General features: G+C 50.9%; 1 protein-coding gene across 2 annotated transcripts in view; it reads left to right on the plus strand.

Annotated features, from left to right (window-relative positions):
- The window catches only part of DLG3 (discs large MAGUK scaffold protein 3), a 44,489-nt gene that overhangs the window by 9,026 nt on the left and 16,820 nt on the right, over nucleotides 1-18,643 (plus strand). The window contains exons 1-2 of one of the 2 annotated variants that reach the window (XM_025044452.1): nucleotides 13,891-13,914; nucleotides 15,198-15,312. In XM_025044452.1, coding sequence (XP_024900220.1) covers nucleotides 15,242-15,312 — 71 coding nt within the window. In that variant the 5' untranslated portion in view covers nucleotides 13,891-13,914; nucleotides 15,198-15,241. Of the gene's footprint in view, nucleotides 1-13,890; nucleotides 13,915-15,197; nucleotides 15,313-18,643 lie in introns of those variants that run through there. The other variant, XM_006908525.3, reaches the window with a different exon arrangement.

The raw sequence follows: 18,643 nt of genomic DNA on the forward strand, positions 1-18,643 counted from the left end.
GCCTGGGGAGCGGCCCCTCCCCTGTCACTGGGCCCTGTCTGCGCCCCTTTCTGCCGTCACCTCTCCGCACCGGCTCTGCCCCCTTCTCGCACCAAGGCCTCGGCCGCGCCACTGTACCCTGATCCCTAACCTCGGAGGAATTTCCTACGGCGCCCCTCCCCCACCCGTGACCGCACCGAACCTGGCTGCCTCTGGGAGCACCCGGAGTGGACTTGGCGTTCTCAGGTCCCCCCACCCCCGCTTTTCTTTGCCCCGACTTCTGTCCCCTCCCGTCCTCTTTGTTAGCCCGGCCTTTGTCCCTGAGGGCTGCGGCGCCCGGCCTCCTCGGACACCTAGGTCCCGTGGGCCGTTTGCTAAGGCGCAGGAAGGGACCTCTCCCGGGCAGGTGTTCTGGTTCCGTGATGACGAAGGGAGAGGCCGGGAGCCCGGTCGCCAAGCCGTAAGGGATCGAAAGCGCCTACCTTTGGCCCTTTCCGCCCTCCCCCTGCTCTGGTTCAGTACCTCAAAAGCCCGGAGCCCGAAGGGACAGGACGGCGGGCCTGTCCCCCTTCTGCGCTGGGCTCCTGTGAGCGGGACAGACGGACAGCACAGCGTGCCGGTCCGAGGTACTGGGAAAGGGATGCGAGTGGACCGTGGAGTCATTCGTCTCCGTGCTGGGGCTTCTGCGTGAACACGCCCCTCAGGGTTACTGTTTTTTTTTATGATTTCGGCGTGTACTGTTTGCTTCTCAGCGTCGAGCTAAACATCTGATTTCTATTAACAACCAGCATTTATCCATTTCGTGCCCACAGCTTTGACAGTGGAGGTTCTGGGGAGAAAATGGTTTCTCTCGCCGGTGTGTGTGTAGGAGAAATTGATGTGTTTCTTTCGGTTTTGCGCTCGGATGTCGGGCGCATGGAAATGATACCGTGCGTTCGTCTGCGGGGAGGATGTTGGAAACCGGTGACCACACGCCTCTCTGCGTTTTGTCGGAAGGAGAGTGGTAAAGGGCCTCCTGCGGTGCTCCCTGACGTCTGAGCACACCGCCGAGAGTTTACACGTTGAGGTGCTGTCTTATCTTAGGTCTCTAACACTTGCTAAACAAAGACCTTCTTCTCAGGACTTAGGGACCCGCTGCCACCACAAGCTGCTTTCTTTGCTTTTGTGAATCCAGCGGGGCCCGAGCCTGCAAAAGCTGCTTTTTCCATTGGAAAATAGACCCTTGGAGACAGGTCCACAGGGACTGTCAAGCGTTCCGTGTGGGGCTCTGGATTTTCTTTGATAAAGTGATAGTTTTGAAAAATAAGGACTCCGCTTCGATCATCTTGTAAATATGTTAAGCCCTGTTCTTTGGAAGATTGCGTCGTGTGGGCATTTACAAAACAAATAATCCAAATATACGTCTGTTGGCTAAAATGGCGGAGACTTTGCCTGTGATTGGCCAAGCGAGCGTTCGTTACTTAAATTTTTTTTCACGTAGAATGTGCGAGCTAGAAAGGATCCAGCCCGTCACTGTGCAAACCGGAACAGCGACAGGAGAGCAAGGACGTGACTTGCCTAAGGTCACTAAGGGTCGGCAGGCGGTAGAATCCTGAGGTCTACCAGTTGGGACAAAGCGTGCTTGCGACTTGAGAGACTAAGGCCTAGTTAGAGCGGAGGGACAACGGGAAAGGACCTGGGGAGACGAGAGAAGACAGACTGGGGAAGGAGCGTTAGGGAAGGGTGGGCGTCCCGGAGAAGAGCAGAGTGATCGCCATGGTGGCCGCTGAGGCACCATCGCCAAACCAGTGCGGCCTGGAACTACATCCTTCAGCACGAGGCCTTTCAAAAATAGCTTTGATTAATTAGAACCCGAGTAAGAACAGTTCTTCTCTGCCCCCCCCCCATTTTTTTAATGGCCAAATCGAGATAGAATCCATACTGGATACAATTCACCCAACTGGGTTTACGACTCAAGGGCTTTTGCTGTATTCACAGAGCTGTGCATGCATTTTTAGAGTCAATTCCAGAACATTCTCCTGACCCCTGTCCTTTTAATACATAGAGAGGATGCAAGTGTTGGGGGACGGGGGTGGATAGGTGTAGGACAGTTGCTTCCTAAGGTTCTGCCGCTGGGCACTTAGGGGCTGCATGGCAGCTCAGTGGGAATGCCCTAACCTTGACATTCTGTCATAGACCTGGTTTGCTTAATGTGGGTTAAACCCATAATGAAGATAGGAACGGCCTCTGTCTATTTGAACTTTGTACTATGCCTAGCATGGGTGCTTTACAAGTATTTTTATGATGAAGCTTTGGAATATATTAAGATAGAAATAGAAGTACTGAGTGATAAAGGTATCATGGTGAGAGATGTCGTTTAATAGTTTCACTCCTGATTGCTCCAAACTGTTGTGGACACAGCGGTCCTACCTATTAGCTAAAAATAGCGTGACGTTCTTGGGCATGTATAATCCTGCTTAAAATTCAAATTGAAAATTTAAACAACTGGCTCTTGGCAAAGGCTCTTTTCCAATCTATTCTAAAATGAAAGTTTTCTGTGACTTGTGGAATCGCTCCACCAAGGAGAGGATGGGCTTCGTGTTCACGGCAGTCTGGTTTACAAACGCTCTCCCGCATTCCCCGCATCCCGCTCCTTCATGTCAGCCCCTGTTTATACACTGAGCTGGTGTTTCTCCGGAGAGCCCTCTTGTTTATAGAGTAGGACCTGAACCCCAAATCAGGAGGCGAGCCAGAAACTGGTCACTAAGGCAGCTAAACTGGGAACCGGCCCTTTGTGACCAGTGTTTTCAACCGGAATGTAAACCCAGGCTCGCTGGGGATGCCGGGGGTTAAGAGTTTTCCATACTTTCCTCCGTGGAGGCGTCTTCAGGTGAGGCCCGCAAGAGTTAAGGATCAGTGTTGACGATCGCTCGGAGCACATAAAAGGGATGTTGCCGCATAGCATTTAAGTAATCTTCCCATCTCAGCATTCGGGAATGGGGGACATAAACATAGCTGCCGCCCTATCGCACGATCTGTCCCGGGAGCAGAGAGTTCTCAGTTTATCAGGGCAAAGAATCGCGGTCCTGAAGTGCCTGTTGCCGTCCCCAAAGAATGCTAATGTTGAAAAGGAAGGACAGAACCCTGTTGGTGCAGGCTTTCTGTGCCGAAGGCCTTGAAGGCAGCTACTATTGTATTCATCTTTCTCCCCCGCCTCCCGGCACTTCGTCCAGAGCATGGCGCGTGCTTTTTAATTTTAATTTAATTGAATTTTTTCAATTAATTAATTTTTTATGGTGACATTGGTTACCTTGCGCGTGCTTTCTCAACTGAACGACTGAGTATCGCTCAGTTCCCGAGGGCTCCGTAAGCATTAATATTCAGGACATCCCTGTGGGATGGGCGGTCTTCTCCCCATTTTACAGATGAGGAAAATGAAGGTCACAAAGGTTGGGTGACTCGCCCAAGGTCACCCAGCCAGTAAAGGGCAGAAGCAAAATTGCAGGCAGGTTGTCTGAGAGCTCCGGGTCCAGCGCTTTCTCTGGTAGGTCAAAGCCACCTCCCAGCACGGCACAGAGGCCGTGAGCCCGTCTCCCCACGCAGATGCACCTGGATGCAGCAGACGGCACTGCCGAGGCGCTGCAGGTGCTGGAAGCCGTTAGCAAATGGCTAAAAGCAACTTCCAGATGTCACCTTTTGAGGCTTGATGGCCACAAACTCCTGCAGCGGAGGAGGAAACGACCTGGCGGCATTGGGGCTGCCGGAGACCTGAGGGAGGACCCCGGGGAATAGTGTCGTGGGGGCCCAGGGGGAGCCACAGTGGCAGTTGGTTTGCTCAGCAGCCAAGATGTGCAGGCTTCAGGCCATTCCTGCAGCGAGTAGCATTTCTCATTTCTCCAAGCGAAACGGGTTGTATTCGTCACTCACTGTTTACGACCTTAGAGTTCGCTCATTCAGGGTGCAGCGCAGTGGGTGGTGTTTAGAATGATCACAGAGTTGGGTAACTGTCACCACCCCAAAAAGGGACTCTGAACCCTTTAGCTGTCACCCGCTCTCCCCCCCCCCGCCGCCAGCACTAGGTAACCACTAATCTACTTCCTGTTTCTCTAGATTTGCCTATTCTGGACAGTTCGTGTAACACATGGTCTTCGTGACTGGCTACTTCTACTTGACATAGTGTCGTCAAGGTTCATCCGCATCGTAGCGTGTGTGTCTGCGCTTCATTTCCTCTCATGGCTGAATAATATCCGATGACGTGGACACACCACGTTTTGCTTATCCATTCATCAGTTGCTGGGTATCTGGGTTGTTTCCATTTTTTACCTGTTATGTATAATGCTGCTGTGACCATCCGTGTGCAAGTTCCCGCTCGGATGTTTGTTTTCCTTTCTCTCGAGCGTATAAAACATACATACTGGCTCCCGTGCGACTCCGCATCGAACCTTCCAGGGAACGGCCAGGCCGTCTTCCATTTCACGTTCCCAGCGGCAAAGTGTGAGGGTTCCGCTCTGTCCACGCCCCTCTCCAACCCTTGTCAGGGCCAGTCTTTTTGACTCCAGCCCCCGTCGTGGGTGCGAAGTGCATCGTCACTGTGGTGTCATTTGCATTTCCTGGATGCTACGATGTCGAGCATCTCTACGTGGGCTTACTGTTCTTCATTCGGTTTTGCTTTGGTTGGTCCCCTGATTTGATTCTCGGTTTCTAAATTGACTTGAGACCAGAGCCAGCCAGCCATGTTATTAGTCAGGTGATTAGAGGGAACCGCGAAGATAAGGGACCAAGTTCCACTCTCGTCACTGTGTGCTGGAGGGGTTTAAATAACTTGTTCACACACCTTACAGTTCACCCGTGTAAAGTGTACAATTCAATGGGTTTTAGAACGTTCGGACTGGCGCAGCTGTCACCACAGTGACTTTTAGAACATTTGTTTCACTTGTCTCTGCAAAGAAGCCCTGTCCCCTTAGCGGTCACTCCCCATTCCGCCCCAACACTCTCCTCCCCAGCCACAGGCAGCCACTAATCTACTTTCTGTTTCTATAAAGTCACCTTGTCTGGCTGGTTCGTAGGACAGGGCTTTTATGTTGACATCCTTCATTTAGCTCCATGTTTCAAAGGTTCATCCAGGTGGCAGCGCGTAGCCCTTTATTCCTTTTTAAGGCTGAATACTATTCCATCCTATGGACACCATGTCTCGTTTATCCGTTCTGCAGTTGTTTTTTGATCGTTGTTAATGCCGGCGCTTTGCGTGGTTGTGCGTTTCCAGCCCTTCGGGGTGTATGCCTAGGGGCGGGAGTGCTCGGTCTTCGGGTCACGGGCATTTTCTTGGCACGGCCAGACTTTTTCCCAAAGTGGCTGCCCCCTTTGAGGCCCACCCTGCATTTTAAACTTAGAAGAGAAAAAAATGTTAGCTTCTTTTCACATTTGCCTCCTGGGGCTGAAGTTCGCCTCTCAGCTTCCGTGTAGCCCGAGGCCATGCTAGCTGGGCAGGTGCTTTCATGTCCTTGCTAAATGGTTTGAGGCAAAATCTTAAGAGCTTTGGTGTTTGTAAAGCCTTGGTTGGTTCGGGCGGGGTAGCTTGATTAGAATAGCAGATGGCAGTGAGAACCAATTCTTCTGTGGTTATAGCTTTTTAGGATTTCTTTTTCATTTTCTTTTCGATTCGTCATTTATTAAAGAATCCATCATTTCCCTACCGCTTTGGAGTTGCTCATTGAAATCTCCGCTCTGATATTTACACTGCTGCTTTGTTTAAAGCGTTAGACTTCTGGTCCACAACAGGGTAATCGTTTTCTTGTTTAAAATAGAGAAATACGAGAAGTGGAATGATTGGGGCTTATCATCACTGATACTTAGAAAATTATCTTTTCGCTCCTGTTATGTTAAGAGTGTGTGTGTGTGTGTGCGTGTGCGTGTGTGTGTGTGTGTGTGTGTGTGTATCCTATGGCAACCCTCTTGGAGGAGGAGCCAAGGCCCTAGGTTCTAGTGCTGTTTAGGGAGGCGAATGACCTTGCACATGACCTGTTCGGGCCTCAGTTTTCTGATGTCTGTATTGAAGGGGACTGTGCAGAATGATCTAACTCCAATTCTGTGTTGGACAAAGGGAAGCGAGTTGTGAATTCAGTTTACAAGTTCCCAGGCTGTTACCGAATCACAGCCCTGAGCTAATAGCGGCCTTGCTTTAACGAGAAGGGTCTCATCTCCTCTCCTTGCCTGCGGTAAGCCATTCATCTTCTTCAAATGGACCTTTGTTTTCTTTTCCCTGAATTTAGATATCTTGAAAAAGCATAGGCCCTAGAGATTTGGGGATTTTTTCCACTTGATGAAATGCAGTGATAAAAAATTCGAATAGATCCATGGAAGGTTCACATATTTTGTATAAATATGTACATTAAGGATCTGAGTACATGTCTTTCAGATCTTCTGATAGGAGAAAGAGAACTTTGCACAGCTTAGGTTAAGTTCCAGACTAGATTATCCAGAGTTGTTTTGTAAACACTCGGAAAAAGAAGAGGTGAGTATGGGAACCAGTACTGACTCAACCAAGGTCAAATAAGTCACGTCGGACTGGCTAGATGGCCTCGGTGGACAGGGTTACTGGATGGGTCGATCGGGTAAGTAAGGTATATGTGGCGTGTCTAGATTTCAGCGAGGACCTGGCGAAGCTTCTTTGGTCCACTCTTGGGTAAGATGGCCAGGCGATCACAGTGATGACACGTTTAGGTGGGTTCATCTGTAACCGGTTTGAATGCATGTGTCTTCTGCCTTTGTTCTTGGGCCTGTCGTGTTCATTTTGCCTCCCCGCTCCCCTCCGATTATAGTTATTTTTCCCTGGATATAAAAAGTATTACATTTAGATTTGTAGAAAATTGGAAAATACAGAAAAATGCAAAGTCAAAAAAATTCAAAAGCACCTGTAACCACCTCCAGAAATAACGACCGTGATCATTGTATTAAACAGTTTTTTATCCTTTCTTTTTACTTAACATGTCGTGATTCAGATGGCTTTTAATAGTTAAATAACATTCCATCATGTGTGTGCCATAATCCATGTAAGCCTTCCCTTGCTGGTGGCCATTTGGGTATTTCCAGTTTTTTTTAAATCTTATAAATAACACTTTGATGGATATCCTTGTACAAGGCATTTTGTGAATCTCTAATTGTTTCCTCAGAACGAATTTCTCAGAGTGGGATTATTGAGCCAGAGGGTTCGAATGTGTCTTTAAGATTTTTGATATATTTCGCTAAATTGGTCTCCACCTTCACCAACAGTGTGCATTTTGAGATCCATGCTAACGTGCAATATTATTTTTTAAAAGCTCTGCAGATTCGATAGGTTAAAATGTTATTATTTCGTTCGTATTTCGTTAATAATCAACTTGAATGTTTGCGTGTACGTATGTGCACGTGTCATGGGTCCTTTCCCTGTGAATTCCCCTCGTCCCCACTTCCCCGTTGAGGCGTGTTCATCAGTTCTTGTTGACGTGTAAAAGATTTCATGTAGTTAGAGTATTAATTCTATCATATATGTTGCAGTTTGTAGTTTGCTTTTCTATTTTATTTCGATTTACCGATGTTTTTCATTGTTATGAAGTGAAATTTATCAGTGTTTTCTTTTGTGTGATTTACCTCTGCCCATAGGTTTCATTCTAGTTATTTAATGTTTGTTCGTTTTGCATTTAAAACCTTTACCTGCCTGGAGTTTATTTATGATAGAAGGTAGGATACGACCTCATCTTTGCTCCAAATGTTTAATGAGTTACCTCAGTACCGTTTATTAAGTAATCCATTTCACTACTGCTTTGAAGTGCATGCACATACAATTTTATTACATGCACATACAATTTGGATTTGGGGTTTCTTATTCTGTTATGTAATATTTTCTCCTGCCATTATCACTTACTGAAGAGTGTCCACAGATGTTTCGACAAATAGCAGGAAGCATCTTTCTGTTGGTCCCATCTTCTGGGTCCCTTCCACAGGAACTTGACCCCACAGAGATTCAGTTGATACCCCAGTAAAGACTGTCCGAGGGTTTGCGATCCTGTTGGAGTGACTGACTACTGTGCAGAACGTTTGAATCTAGACTTTCAGGCGACGTGGTAAAGCATAGAAATTAGTTACGTTCCCTCGAGTTAGCAAGCTTAGTCGTAGATGCTGTGTCTCGTGACTCTATTGCAGCATCTCTATTAAGCGGAAAAGGGCTGCTATGAACAGCAGCCCATTCCGGGGTGGTTCCAACTTACACTTTGGCTTTTGGGGAGGAGGGCGAAGTAGCCGAAGGCTTCGTCAATCTCGCACGTGATCGCGCGGGGTGAAATCCGATTGAAATGGAGAAAAGGCCCCGTTTGAAGCTTCTCCCCTGATCCGCTGGTGATCGGGACGAGGCGAGTTGCACCCATGGCCAGGCGTGTGGGTAACTGTGTCCCAGCTCCATATGAGACCGAAGCCTTTTCATCTGCTTATTTCAGACCCGGCGGCTGAGTGTGAAGAAACGCTTACGCGCTGTAGTGCTCCGCCCGCCACTGCTCCCTCCGTCCCCATGGAGCTCTTGGGGGACACACACGTGCAGTCAGGAGGGGTAAACCGCATTCCCGTGTGTGGTCGGCTGAGGAATGGGCTTTTTTTTGACCCAAAGTTTAAGATTCTTTGCGGATGTGAAGGTTTCCGTCTTCTAGATCATATTTAAAAAGCAAATCAGACTAGTCCTGTGTCTGACGCCTTGCAGACCTCCCCGATTTGGTCATAAAATCATAATTATGATACAATTACAAGGGACCTGAGCAATCGTCCAGCTTTAGAGGTGTCAGATGCTTTAAATAGCGGGCACCACCATTGGAAAGTAGGCCAGGTAAAAAGGCTTCGATATCATTTTTAGAGGGACACGTTTGTGATTCCTAGAAATGGGATCTTTGGTGACTCATGCACTGACGGCAGGCTTCCTGAGGGACTGACCGCTTTTACCTTCAGCTCCGTCCACTTCCTAAGAAAACATGAGCTGTGCTGTCGCGGCAGATGCTCGTCATTCAGACATCCCGTGGAAACCTAAAACACAGGTCATGCTCATCCAAATCCGTGAGGCCCTCCTGAGGCTGTCACCTCATTCCCACCCGAGTCCCGTGCGTCTTCACCACGGGCGATTCCTTTGAGCTCAGGGCAGCTCAGCAACGGCGGATGAGGGCAGAATGGAGTCGACATGGGAAGACCTGCCTTCCAGAACAAATGAGCCGTTGGGCGGCTGTTGACGTCTTTTGAGTCGGTAGCCAACCCAGACACGTGCTGTTGTTCAGGCCTGTCTTCCCCACTCAGTATTCGTGTGGGACTCAAGGCCAGGGAATTATATTTCTCTGTTTTCCTGTATTTGCGTCTTCCCATTGTTCCTGCCTGCCACGGTCTGTGGTGGCTGAAGTCCGTCACCCAGTTGTCTCCCCAGCTTCCTTGTCGTTTCCAAATGTGATAGGCATGGCTATTATTTTTCTCGTGTTTTCCATTTGTATCTTCATTTAAATCATCTCTACGTTTTCCTACCCGGAATGAAATTAGACCACACAAACTTTCTATGGGTTGACAAACTGAGGCCCCTGTCAGCTTTTCCAAATGAATGACGAATGTCAGTTTTTATTCTGGGGAGACAGTTTTTCTGTCAGTGGGAAGGTAGATGGATGGATTTGACGTGTCAGCATTTTGCAGAAGTGGTTCGTGGTTTTTTTTGCTGGTCAGTTTTTAGCATTTTGGGGGTGCGTAGGAGGAGAAAGATTTGTCTTCTGTTTCCTTACATTAGTTGCTGAGGAGCTAGAACTTGAGAATTAGTGTCCGGGTTTGTCCTGCCGGATCTTTAGGGCGAGTTAACACAGTCAGTAAAAGTTCGTTGACTCAATAGAGGTGCAGATGGCCATGCTGAACTTTGAGAAGGAAACAAAAAGCCACATCGAGGAGCTTATAGTCGTCTAAAGGAAATGACATCACAAGCTCTGGGCGGTAGATTTTAGAGGGGAGAGGTAGTGGACGGTCTGCAGACCGTGTCCGATGAAGAATATTTAGGGAAAGGACTCTGTAGCCTGCGGAAGAGAGCACTTGTTTTGAGGACCTGCTGGCCAGTCTCTATTATGGACTTTCAGGAAGACACTCAGCTTTCCGACCTTTAAGCTGTCCCTTCGAACAGTTATGACGAAGGGAACCCACTGTATTTAAGACGTTCAGACACCAAAATTAAGATCAACTGGCAAAAGAGGTGGCCCTCAACCCAAGAATTCTCTCCCGAATAGTGTCATCTTGTGATTAAAGCATAGGGAGCCTCGCATCGGGCACGCTTGAGCAGAGGCCGGGGGCTGGCTGCTTCGGGGGCCGTGAAACGGGGGCCGCTTAGACCGGAGCTGGGGGCCTGGGCGGAAGCAGAACACGTGGTTCTCTGCTGTCGACAGACATAAGCCTACCTGTGAGGCCCACACATACTGTTCCTACATGAGCCAGCGTCTCACACACACACACACACACACACGATCGTGTCATTCTTTCACTCAAAATCTTTCAGTGACCATAGTCCATAAGCCTTTTATGATGGGATGCTCCCTGGTCCGGTCTCCCACCAGCACCCCTTACTTGCCTGTCATGCAGACATTTCGTTACCCTCACGTGTGCCGTTCCTTCTGTCTGGAGTGCTTTTCCCACCCCTTACCTGGCTAACTCTTCATCCTTAAATGTCACTTCTATGGGGACATTTTCATTAACACCTCCCCCATCCACTCACAGTTGTAATTAAAGAGTTGTTTCGTGATCGTAATTTCTAGAAACTCTTCGATTACCGTCACATACCTAGAAGCTCTCACAGTGCCTGACACACAGTAGACATTCAAGAAATATGTGAATAAGTAAATGAATGAATCAAACTCCTGAGATGAGGAAGGAAATGTGGCGAAGGATATGTAGGATGTTCAGTGTCAGGCAGGAGAGAAAATTCCAGGAGGAGGTTGTAACGAGAGGATTTGTGTGAAGACATGACACAGACAGGCTGGGACGGACAGGACGGGGGCTGTAGCCGTCGCCGAAAGTTTAGTTCAGATACTGAAGCAAAGTACTTTAGTTGCTGTGAGTCGTTATAGAAACCGGGGTGGGGTGGGGGCGGCTGCAAGTCGAACTCGTAGGAAGGCTTTTCAAATTAGAATCTAAGCTGTACTGGCGTTTGGGGAGCCTGGGGGCAGATGGCCAGTTAGGGTAGCACAGCAGTGGTCCAGGGAAGAGATGACACACCGTGACGTCGATCAAGAGGTGGGATACTCAAGGCAAAGAGAAGAGGCAGAATCAACAGTGAGACAATGAGATGAAAAAAAAAGAAATATGCATCAAGGAAGCGATTAGGAAAAACACTTCGATGAGCCTCAAGTTTGCCTTTGTCTGCTCCAGAATACAGTCTTGGCTTACTCTGGCATAAGCAAAAGGCTCATCGAGGTGTTTTTTTTTTTCCCCAAACAAAAGTCCACTCTGTTCTTGAAGGTAAGTTCTGCCTCCACTTCTTCAGAAAGAGACACGTTGCTGGAAGCTTTAGAACAGCATTTTATCCTGACTTGCAGCAAACAGCCTAGTTTCAGAATGTAGGGGTTCAGTCTGAAAGTGCCGATCACGTTTTTCCACGCGAATAGAATTCGCCCCTGCAGAGGCCCTTCTGGAAATCCATGCTATGGTAATGCTCATAGAAATACGCAGTTCAGGATTGACAGTGATATTAAAAACCGTTCATAGTTTAAATGCACCTCGGTTGGGAGGTGAGCGATGTTCGCATACACGCCCGTGAATCTGCGTGAGTCGTGCGTGCGTGAGTCGTGCGTGCATGTGCACAAACAGCATATACAGCCAACCCTTGAAAAACGCACACACAGCGAAAAATCTCCGCATACCATACGGCTGCCCCAAACTTACTTGCCAATAGCCCGCCTCTGACCGGAAGCCTAACCAATAAATGACAGAAACAGCCGATGAACACGTGTCGTACATTACGTGTGCCATATACTGTATCCTTACAAGAAAGCCAGAGAAAATGTCGTCAAGAAAATCCTAAGGAAGAGAAAGCACGTTTGCATATTCACTGAACAATAATTCGCGTCGGGAGCCGCGTTGGCCCAGGGTCAGTCTGGAAAACCCGCCCTGGTTCGCCCCGGGGGAATGATGCAGGAATGTCTAAAGAAATGAAAGATTTTAACGAATCTCGTGCTGCGTTTATAATTAAAGAGGTGTAAACTCGCCAGCTTTCTTCGCAGGCTCATTGGCCAGAGGCCTCCTCGGCCCTTCGCCGTGGGATTTGCGGGTGCATCGCCCAGTTTTCCCTTCGCTTCGCGCTGCAGGATCCTTCGTGATGGTTGTTAAATGCGGATCCCTCGGCTCAGTGGGTCGTGAGTCAGTGAGTCTGGGGTGCGGGCCTGAGCCTTGATCTTTCGAGGCGCCCCAAGGGCTCGGAGAAACCCCGCGTTCGGGGGAACAACGGCCGCTTGCGCCCCTCCCCCTGGTTTCCCTCCGTGCTTAGCAAGGGCCGTGACGTTGCGATGACTCACCGTGGTGTCTTTGTGGGTCACAAATGGTTGGGTTCATCCGAACGGGGAAGAAAATGAAGGAAAAAAAAAAAAAACCGCGCAGCGGGCCTGAGATTTTAGTGATCGGCGTTGTTTCTTTAAAGTCGTGTCTTCGGAGGGGGCCTTTTGAGTTAGAGGAGGCGTCTTTCGTGGTGGCTCCTCAGTTCCAAGTGGAAGGGAGGAGGGACCTTGGCCCCTGCGAGGTCTCAGCATTCAGAGGACTTGTGAGCGAAGAAGCTTCAGCCCTTGGAAAATGACGCCTCTCGTGTTAGAGACCAGGTGCTTTCTTAAGACTACCCTAAAGTTTTTGCTTAGGATCGTTGTCTTTGTTATAAACAAAGCCCGTTAATCAGATGCCCACTGTGTGCCATTAACATCTTGAAAGGGTGTTTAAAATACATATATCCCAAGTGCTCCCAACAATTAACCTTGGTAAGAAAGTGGATGCGAATCCTCGTTAGCGACCTTTCCAAGCCCTGCGCGAAGCCGCAGCCAGCAGTTCAATAACCCATTAGGTTTATTAGTTTGAGAACGGAAGCGTCGACTTGGGCACAGTTTTCTAATTTGCTCCTCATTTACCCAACGATCATTTATTCAGAGGCTACTGTGTGCCTAGTGGACATTAGATAACTCTACAAATAGAAGCCAGAGACTGACGAGCGGCCGGAACTCTGAGGGCATCATCTGAATGGGAAAAACTGAAGAAAACACAATTTAATAGACTTGAAAGCTTAGCATGTAGAAAGCAGAAAAATGGATCCCTTAGAGCGATGGCCTTGTTCTGTGACTGTAGTCTATTTTAAGTGGGCCCTCTGGCCCCGGCGTTATCAACCTTGGATTAGGAGCTTCGAGGAAATGGTGGTTTGCTGGTTGTTTTTTTAAAGGATTTTTTTTTTTTAAGAAACGTAGTTACTAAGCAACTGCCATGACCTGCTGCTAAGTCGCGAGAGGGGGGATCGGCTTAGACAGAGATGGGGTGTGTGTTTGTTTTTTCTTCTGGGTTCAATGCGTCTTTCTGCCTTTTCCTCACCTTCCCCAGGAAAGGGCCACGTGATCAGGAATCCCTCGGTCTCACCCGATTCTCCTCTTAGCCACTGGAGAGGGCCCACCACCCTCTGCCTTTAGATTAGGACACCTCATCGATATTGTTTGTTGCCTTGCAACCCTCAGAACAGGGACATTGTCCAGCTGCTGACTCCTCCCCCTCCCCCGCCAACATGTAAATGGGTGACTCAGGGACTTAACTGCTTCCTGTCGGATTTCAGGGATGGGGGAGGTAATGAGGACAAATCACCGTAACGCCAGCGTGTGCTCAGTGAAAGCACATGAGTTTAACATGGCTTCCTGGGTACCAGAGTGGACACACAGAAACTTTGTTGGGCAGAGGCTCTCTCTGCGGGTTAGAACTCCATCTCCCCTCCCCCGTGGGCTTTTAGCGTGTCCCTTTATACCCAGCTGAAGGTCAGGTCGCTCTGCTGAGGTGTTTTGTTTTCTGCTGGTACAGTCACAAGGACTAGATGGGGCTGCTTCTTGCCAGCCCTCTGGTGCATGAAAATGCTTTTGTGGAATTCTTTTTCCCTGGAAATGTGTTTGTTTGTTTGTTTGTTTGTTTTGAAAGCAGTTTCCCAGCGTTCAAAGCCTAGTATCAATTTTGACTTCCTTGAAACTCAGCTTGTCATGGTGAAGTTTGCCTGCTTTCTACGATTTCCTCAGCCCGCGCCTTAGATCAGTGCTATTTTATGTGGCAATTATAGACCTGGAAAATGCTGGTTGAGACTCTGTGTGTGTGTGTGTGTGTGTGTGTGTGTGTGTGTGAGAGAGTGAGTGTATCCGTGTGTGATAAATGTGAATATCATATTCTAAATGTACTAGGAAAATGTCATAGCAAAGCAGCCCTATAAAATGCCTTTTATTAATAAAGTTATAACGGCTAGAGTTAATTGTTCTGTATCAGGTTTCCTTAAATTTGGCATAGACATGTAGTCACCTTTTCAGAGTGACGAGGTGTTCCGGGCTGTCGCGATAATGTCCGTGGGCCTCGAAGCTGGCCGTGGACTTCGGATCCCACCGACTAGGTGATTTGGGAACAGAGAGGGGTTAGCGGACTTCGAGGTTTGGGAGAAAAGTTGCGTTTTAACGTTTAATTGTTACGGAAGCCGAAGGCCCTGTGTCCAAAGGGAGCTAAGTCGGGAGAGGAGGGCTTCGTGATCTCATCGGACTGTGAGGTGTGTCCGTTTTGACCTCGGCGCCCCTCAAAAAAACGTCATCTAGAGACAAACCGTCTGCCTTGGCGAACAGCGGTACCGCGGCCGCGGGGCCATCTGTTCCCCGCAGTCCACTTTTCGGGAGAGTCTCCCTTCCCATCTGCCGTCCCCAGGCCCCAGCAGCCTCAGTAGGTCTCTTGCCAGTGGTTAAATTTTGTAAGGATCAGTGAGATTTCAAGGCACATTAAAAAAGCTTTTTCCAGTCGCTAGGGCCAAATGTTCTCTCTTTTTCAGGTGTAGCCTTTCCTTCTGCCTCTCTGTCCTCGGAGGGGGGACTCTGCCCGTGAAGCGAAGATGGACTGGGCTGGCTCTGGCTGCTCACAGGCCAAGTGGCCTCCGGCCGTCGGGCCACCAGCATGTGGGCGCGGTGCCGCTCGGCTTCATTCTTTCCCCATCTTTTCCTTTGTCTTCCCGACAGAGTACAGTCGCTTTGAATCCAAGATACATGACTTGCGGGAACAAATGATGAACAGCAGCATGAGCTCCGGGTCCGGGTCCCTCCGAACAAGCGAGAAGAGGTCCCTGTACGTCAGGTAAGGCGCCCTCGGGAGCAGCAGGCCGACCCAGCCCTTCCTGTTTGCCCAGCGGGGCAGGGAGTGTGTCCGCCCAGCACTGAGACAACACTGTGCACTTGGTGACTTGGTGGTCACCGTCCCCTCCCTGTCGCGAGCTGCCTTCTTCCGTTTAGCTCATGAGTGACTCAGTACAGGAACATTTCAGTTTGCTCTGGTTGTAAAAGACTCCGGCGCCGGTCTCTGCGAAGGGCTGGCGGGTCACTGCAGTCTTGCTTTTCAAATCGTCTGCTCAGTCCCCGCTGCAGGCACCTGCTGTGCCCCTCCCAGGCCATGGGACTATGGGACATGGGACGGGACGGCGCGCCTGTCCCCGGGAGGGTGGGCGGAGGGAGCCGACGCAGTGTTTGGGGTGTACTGCTGCTCAAGGCATTCCGAGCCGTTGTCCTCGGCAGAGCTTTGGACCCTCGAAGCCCGTCGTCACGCTTTGCCGTGAACACCGCAGAGTCTCGGCAGAACTGGACAGTCCCTTCCCCCCGCCTGGGCTGCTTGGCCAAAGTCCAGCAGTTGGGAGGACCGCGTCGTGTGTCTCAGGGTTCAGACCCTTGGAGAAGGAGCCGCTGGGGTCGCTCCTCCGAGCTGGCCACCTCCCTCGGTGTGTGTCCCTGCTTGGTGTGGGGTCGCGGCAGACTCCTGGGGTGAACTTTTTCGAGTGGACTCTGCTACAGACTGGGAGTTGCAAGGGGAGGCCACACGTGCGAGTTGCCTGGCAATGCGTCAAGCGCTCCGTCCTTGGAGTCTGGGATGATGATAGCCAAGTGCCATCAAGGCTAATGGCAGCTCTTGTCAGGGTGCTGGGCTGTTTTCTCCTTCCTCAGTCGCTGGTCCCCAGCCCTGCTGCAGGCCGTGGAGCCCGGGGGACCCGTTCTGGGTGACGCAGGGAGCTGAGTCCTCCCCCCGTCCTGGGCTGCAGTCCTCCCGGCACCCCCTCCTGTGGCCCCAGGCCCGAGGACATGCCCTGAACTCTGGGGAGGGGGTGGGGACCCCAGTCTGTTTGGATCAGTTCATCCAGTTCGTACCGCCTGTCCTTAACCTTATCCAGGTGACACGTGTTTCCTCTGAGGAAATATGGGTCACAGTGGTGAAGGTGCGTGATCTCTGCACTTAAGAGAAGCGTGTTCTGCGTGAGGCAGCGGGCTGAGTCCCTGCACTCAGCCAGTCTGCTTCGGGCCTCTCGACGCTTGTCTTCCACGTGTAAGCGTGTTCAAGTTTCTTCCAGTGTCAACAAGGAAAACACGCACTTGACACCCGTAGTCCCTTAATCTTTCATCTGTCCCTCGTTCTGCTCACCGCATCTGCCCGCCGTGTGCCAGGAAACACTAGTTCCTCGAGACGCAAATGGTCTTGCGCGAACGGCCAGGGCTTCGGGAAGCTTCGGGACGTGGCGGGATTTGACAGCAGAAGTGATCTTTGCTGTGATTAATGTCAGTGTTTCCCCAGAGATGAAAGGCCCCTTTCACATGTGCCCGCTGCTGCCATTTCTTCAGATCACCTGTCTTTCGCTAGGAGGGGATGGGCTCATCTTGTCAGCTTGGTGGTTGGTTCCAAGCAGCTCTAGAAGGTTCCAGAGGAGCAGAAGCCCAAGTCCCTGCCAGGGAGCAGTGGCGACCTCTCAGCCGCCAAATGCAGTGACCTCCGCCAAGCATCGCTCAGCGCTTGTCACTGGCTCTGTCTCTCAAATGGCCAGGCCATTCACTGTCACAGTCTCGGATCCTGTCGCCATGCACACCGTCTCTTTCGTCAGCCCCAGAGCTGCGCAGCAGACACTTGCTGGACAAGGCGCGAAGCTGTCCTCCCAGTGCGTCCGAGAGGTGGCATCTTCGAAGGGGACCCCGCGTCACCTCGTGTCCTCACATCCCGTACCGAGGTGATTGCACCCCATATCCCAGGGACAAGGGATGAGGTCTGGTCTGTCACTTAGGCTCAGCTCACCAGAAGAAAGAAGTTGCCGGTGATCGAAGCCGTCAGAACGCTGAGGAGGGCCCGGTGTCTGTCACCATGGGCCTCGTTTGTGCTTCACCTGAACAGCGAACGTGCCACGTACCTTGGCTGGACCAGGAGGCAAGGAGCCGAGCACAGGGCTAGGAACGCGGGGCGCAGCGGCTGCTCACAGGGAGGGGCCCCGAGTGTCTGTCGTCCTCACTCTGCACCGGAGGGGAGCCATGGCCGTCCGCCAGCCCGGGGCCTTTGCTGTCCACGGCGGCTCCTGCTTGGGTGCGCGGGGTCTCTGGCTTCCGGGGCCCGCCACCTTCTCAAGTCCGGCGGCACATTCGTAGAAATGGCCTTCGAAGGTGCCCAGCCGCATTATCCAGCACAGGGCGCCATCGGACGCCCCTGCGTCCCGGCGGGCCGTCACCATCAGGTCCCCTTCCCGCTCTACAAAGGAGGTCGCGCTGGGGCATCTGGAGTCTTCAGGCAAGAAGCTAAATCAGAGATAGCAGCTCGGCCCTCAGAGGTGGCTGGAACGCGCTTCTTGTCACCGAGCAGGCCCGGTGGCGCAGCTGCCCTGAGCCCAGGCCGCTGCTTGGGGCGCCCGACTGTCTCCCCCGCACGTGACTTTCTGCAGTGGCTGAAGGTGCCAGCGAGCTCGTGTCGGCACGCTTTACTCTGACAGAATCGGGGGTGAAGATAATTTCCATCTTCAACAGCCCAAGCAGTTTATGGCCAGGGCTGCCGGACAGCGCGGCAGTGTCCCCTCTGGCGACTCTGGAAGCGCCTGCTGCCGGGTCACAGGCCGCGAACCTGGCTCAGGCCTGTGCTCACAACCCCTCTGTTCCAGTGGGCGCCGTGAGCCCCAAACAGGTACACGCGGGGGGCGACTGTCCCTTGAAGGCCCCTCTAGCTGCGTAGTTGTACTCTGAGGCCTGGGACTTTGAGGTGCACTTGCTCTCACGATGACCCGTCTTCCGTCTGCCCGAGCACTCAAGTTGGGGCTCTTACGTTGTTCTTCAGAAGCTGCTGGAAATTTTATAGCTCTCAGCGTGCTTTATGTGGAGCAGGCAGGAGAGGGGCTGCTCACTTTTCAGGTTGTGCGTGCCCTTTGTCTGGTACATTCTGTCTCAGGTAGCTGAGGCCACCGTAACAAAACAGCGCAGACTGGGTGGCTTAAACAACAGACATTTCTCTCTCACGGTCCGGAGGCTGGACGTCCAAGGTCAGGGTGCTGACAGATTCAGGTTGTGGTGAGGGGCCCCCTTCCTGGCTTGTAGATGGCCGCTTTCTTGCTCTGTCCTTATGTGGCCTTTCCTGGGCGTGTGCAGGGAGAGGGAGGGAGAGAGAGAGAGAGAGAGAG

The sequence above is a fragment of the Pteropus alecto genome, unplaced genomic scaffold (assembly GCF_000325575.1).
Source record: "Pteropus alecto unplaced genomic scaffold, ASM32557v1 scaffold312, whole genome shotgun sequence".
In the NCBI taxonomy this organism is placed as follows: Eukaryota; Metazoa; Chordata; class Mammalia; order Chiroptera; family Pteropodidae; genus Pteropus; species Pteropus alecto.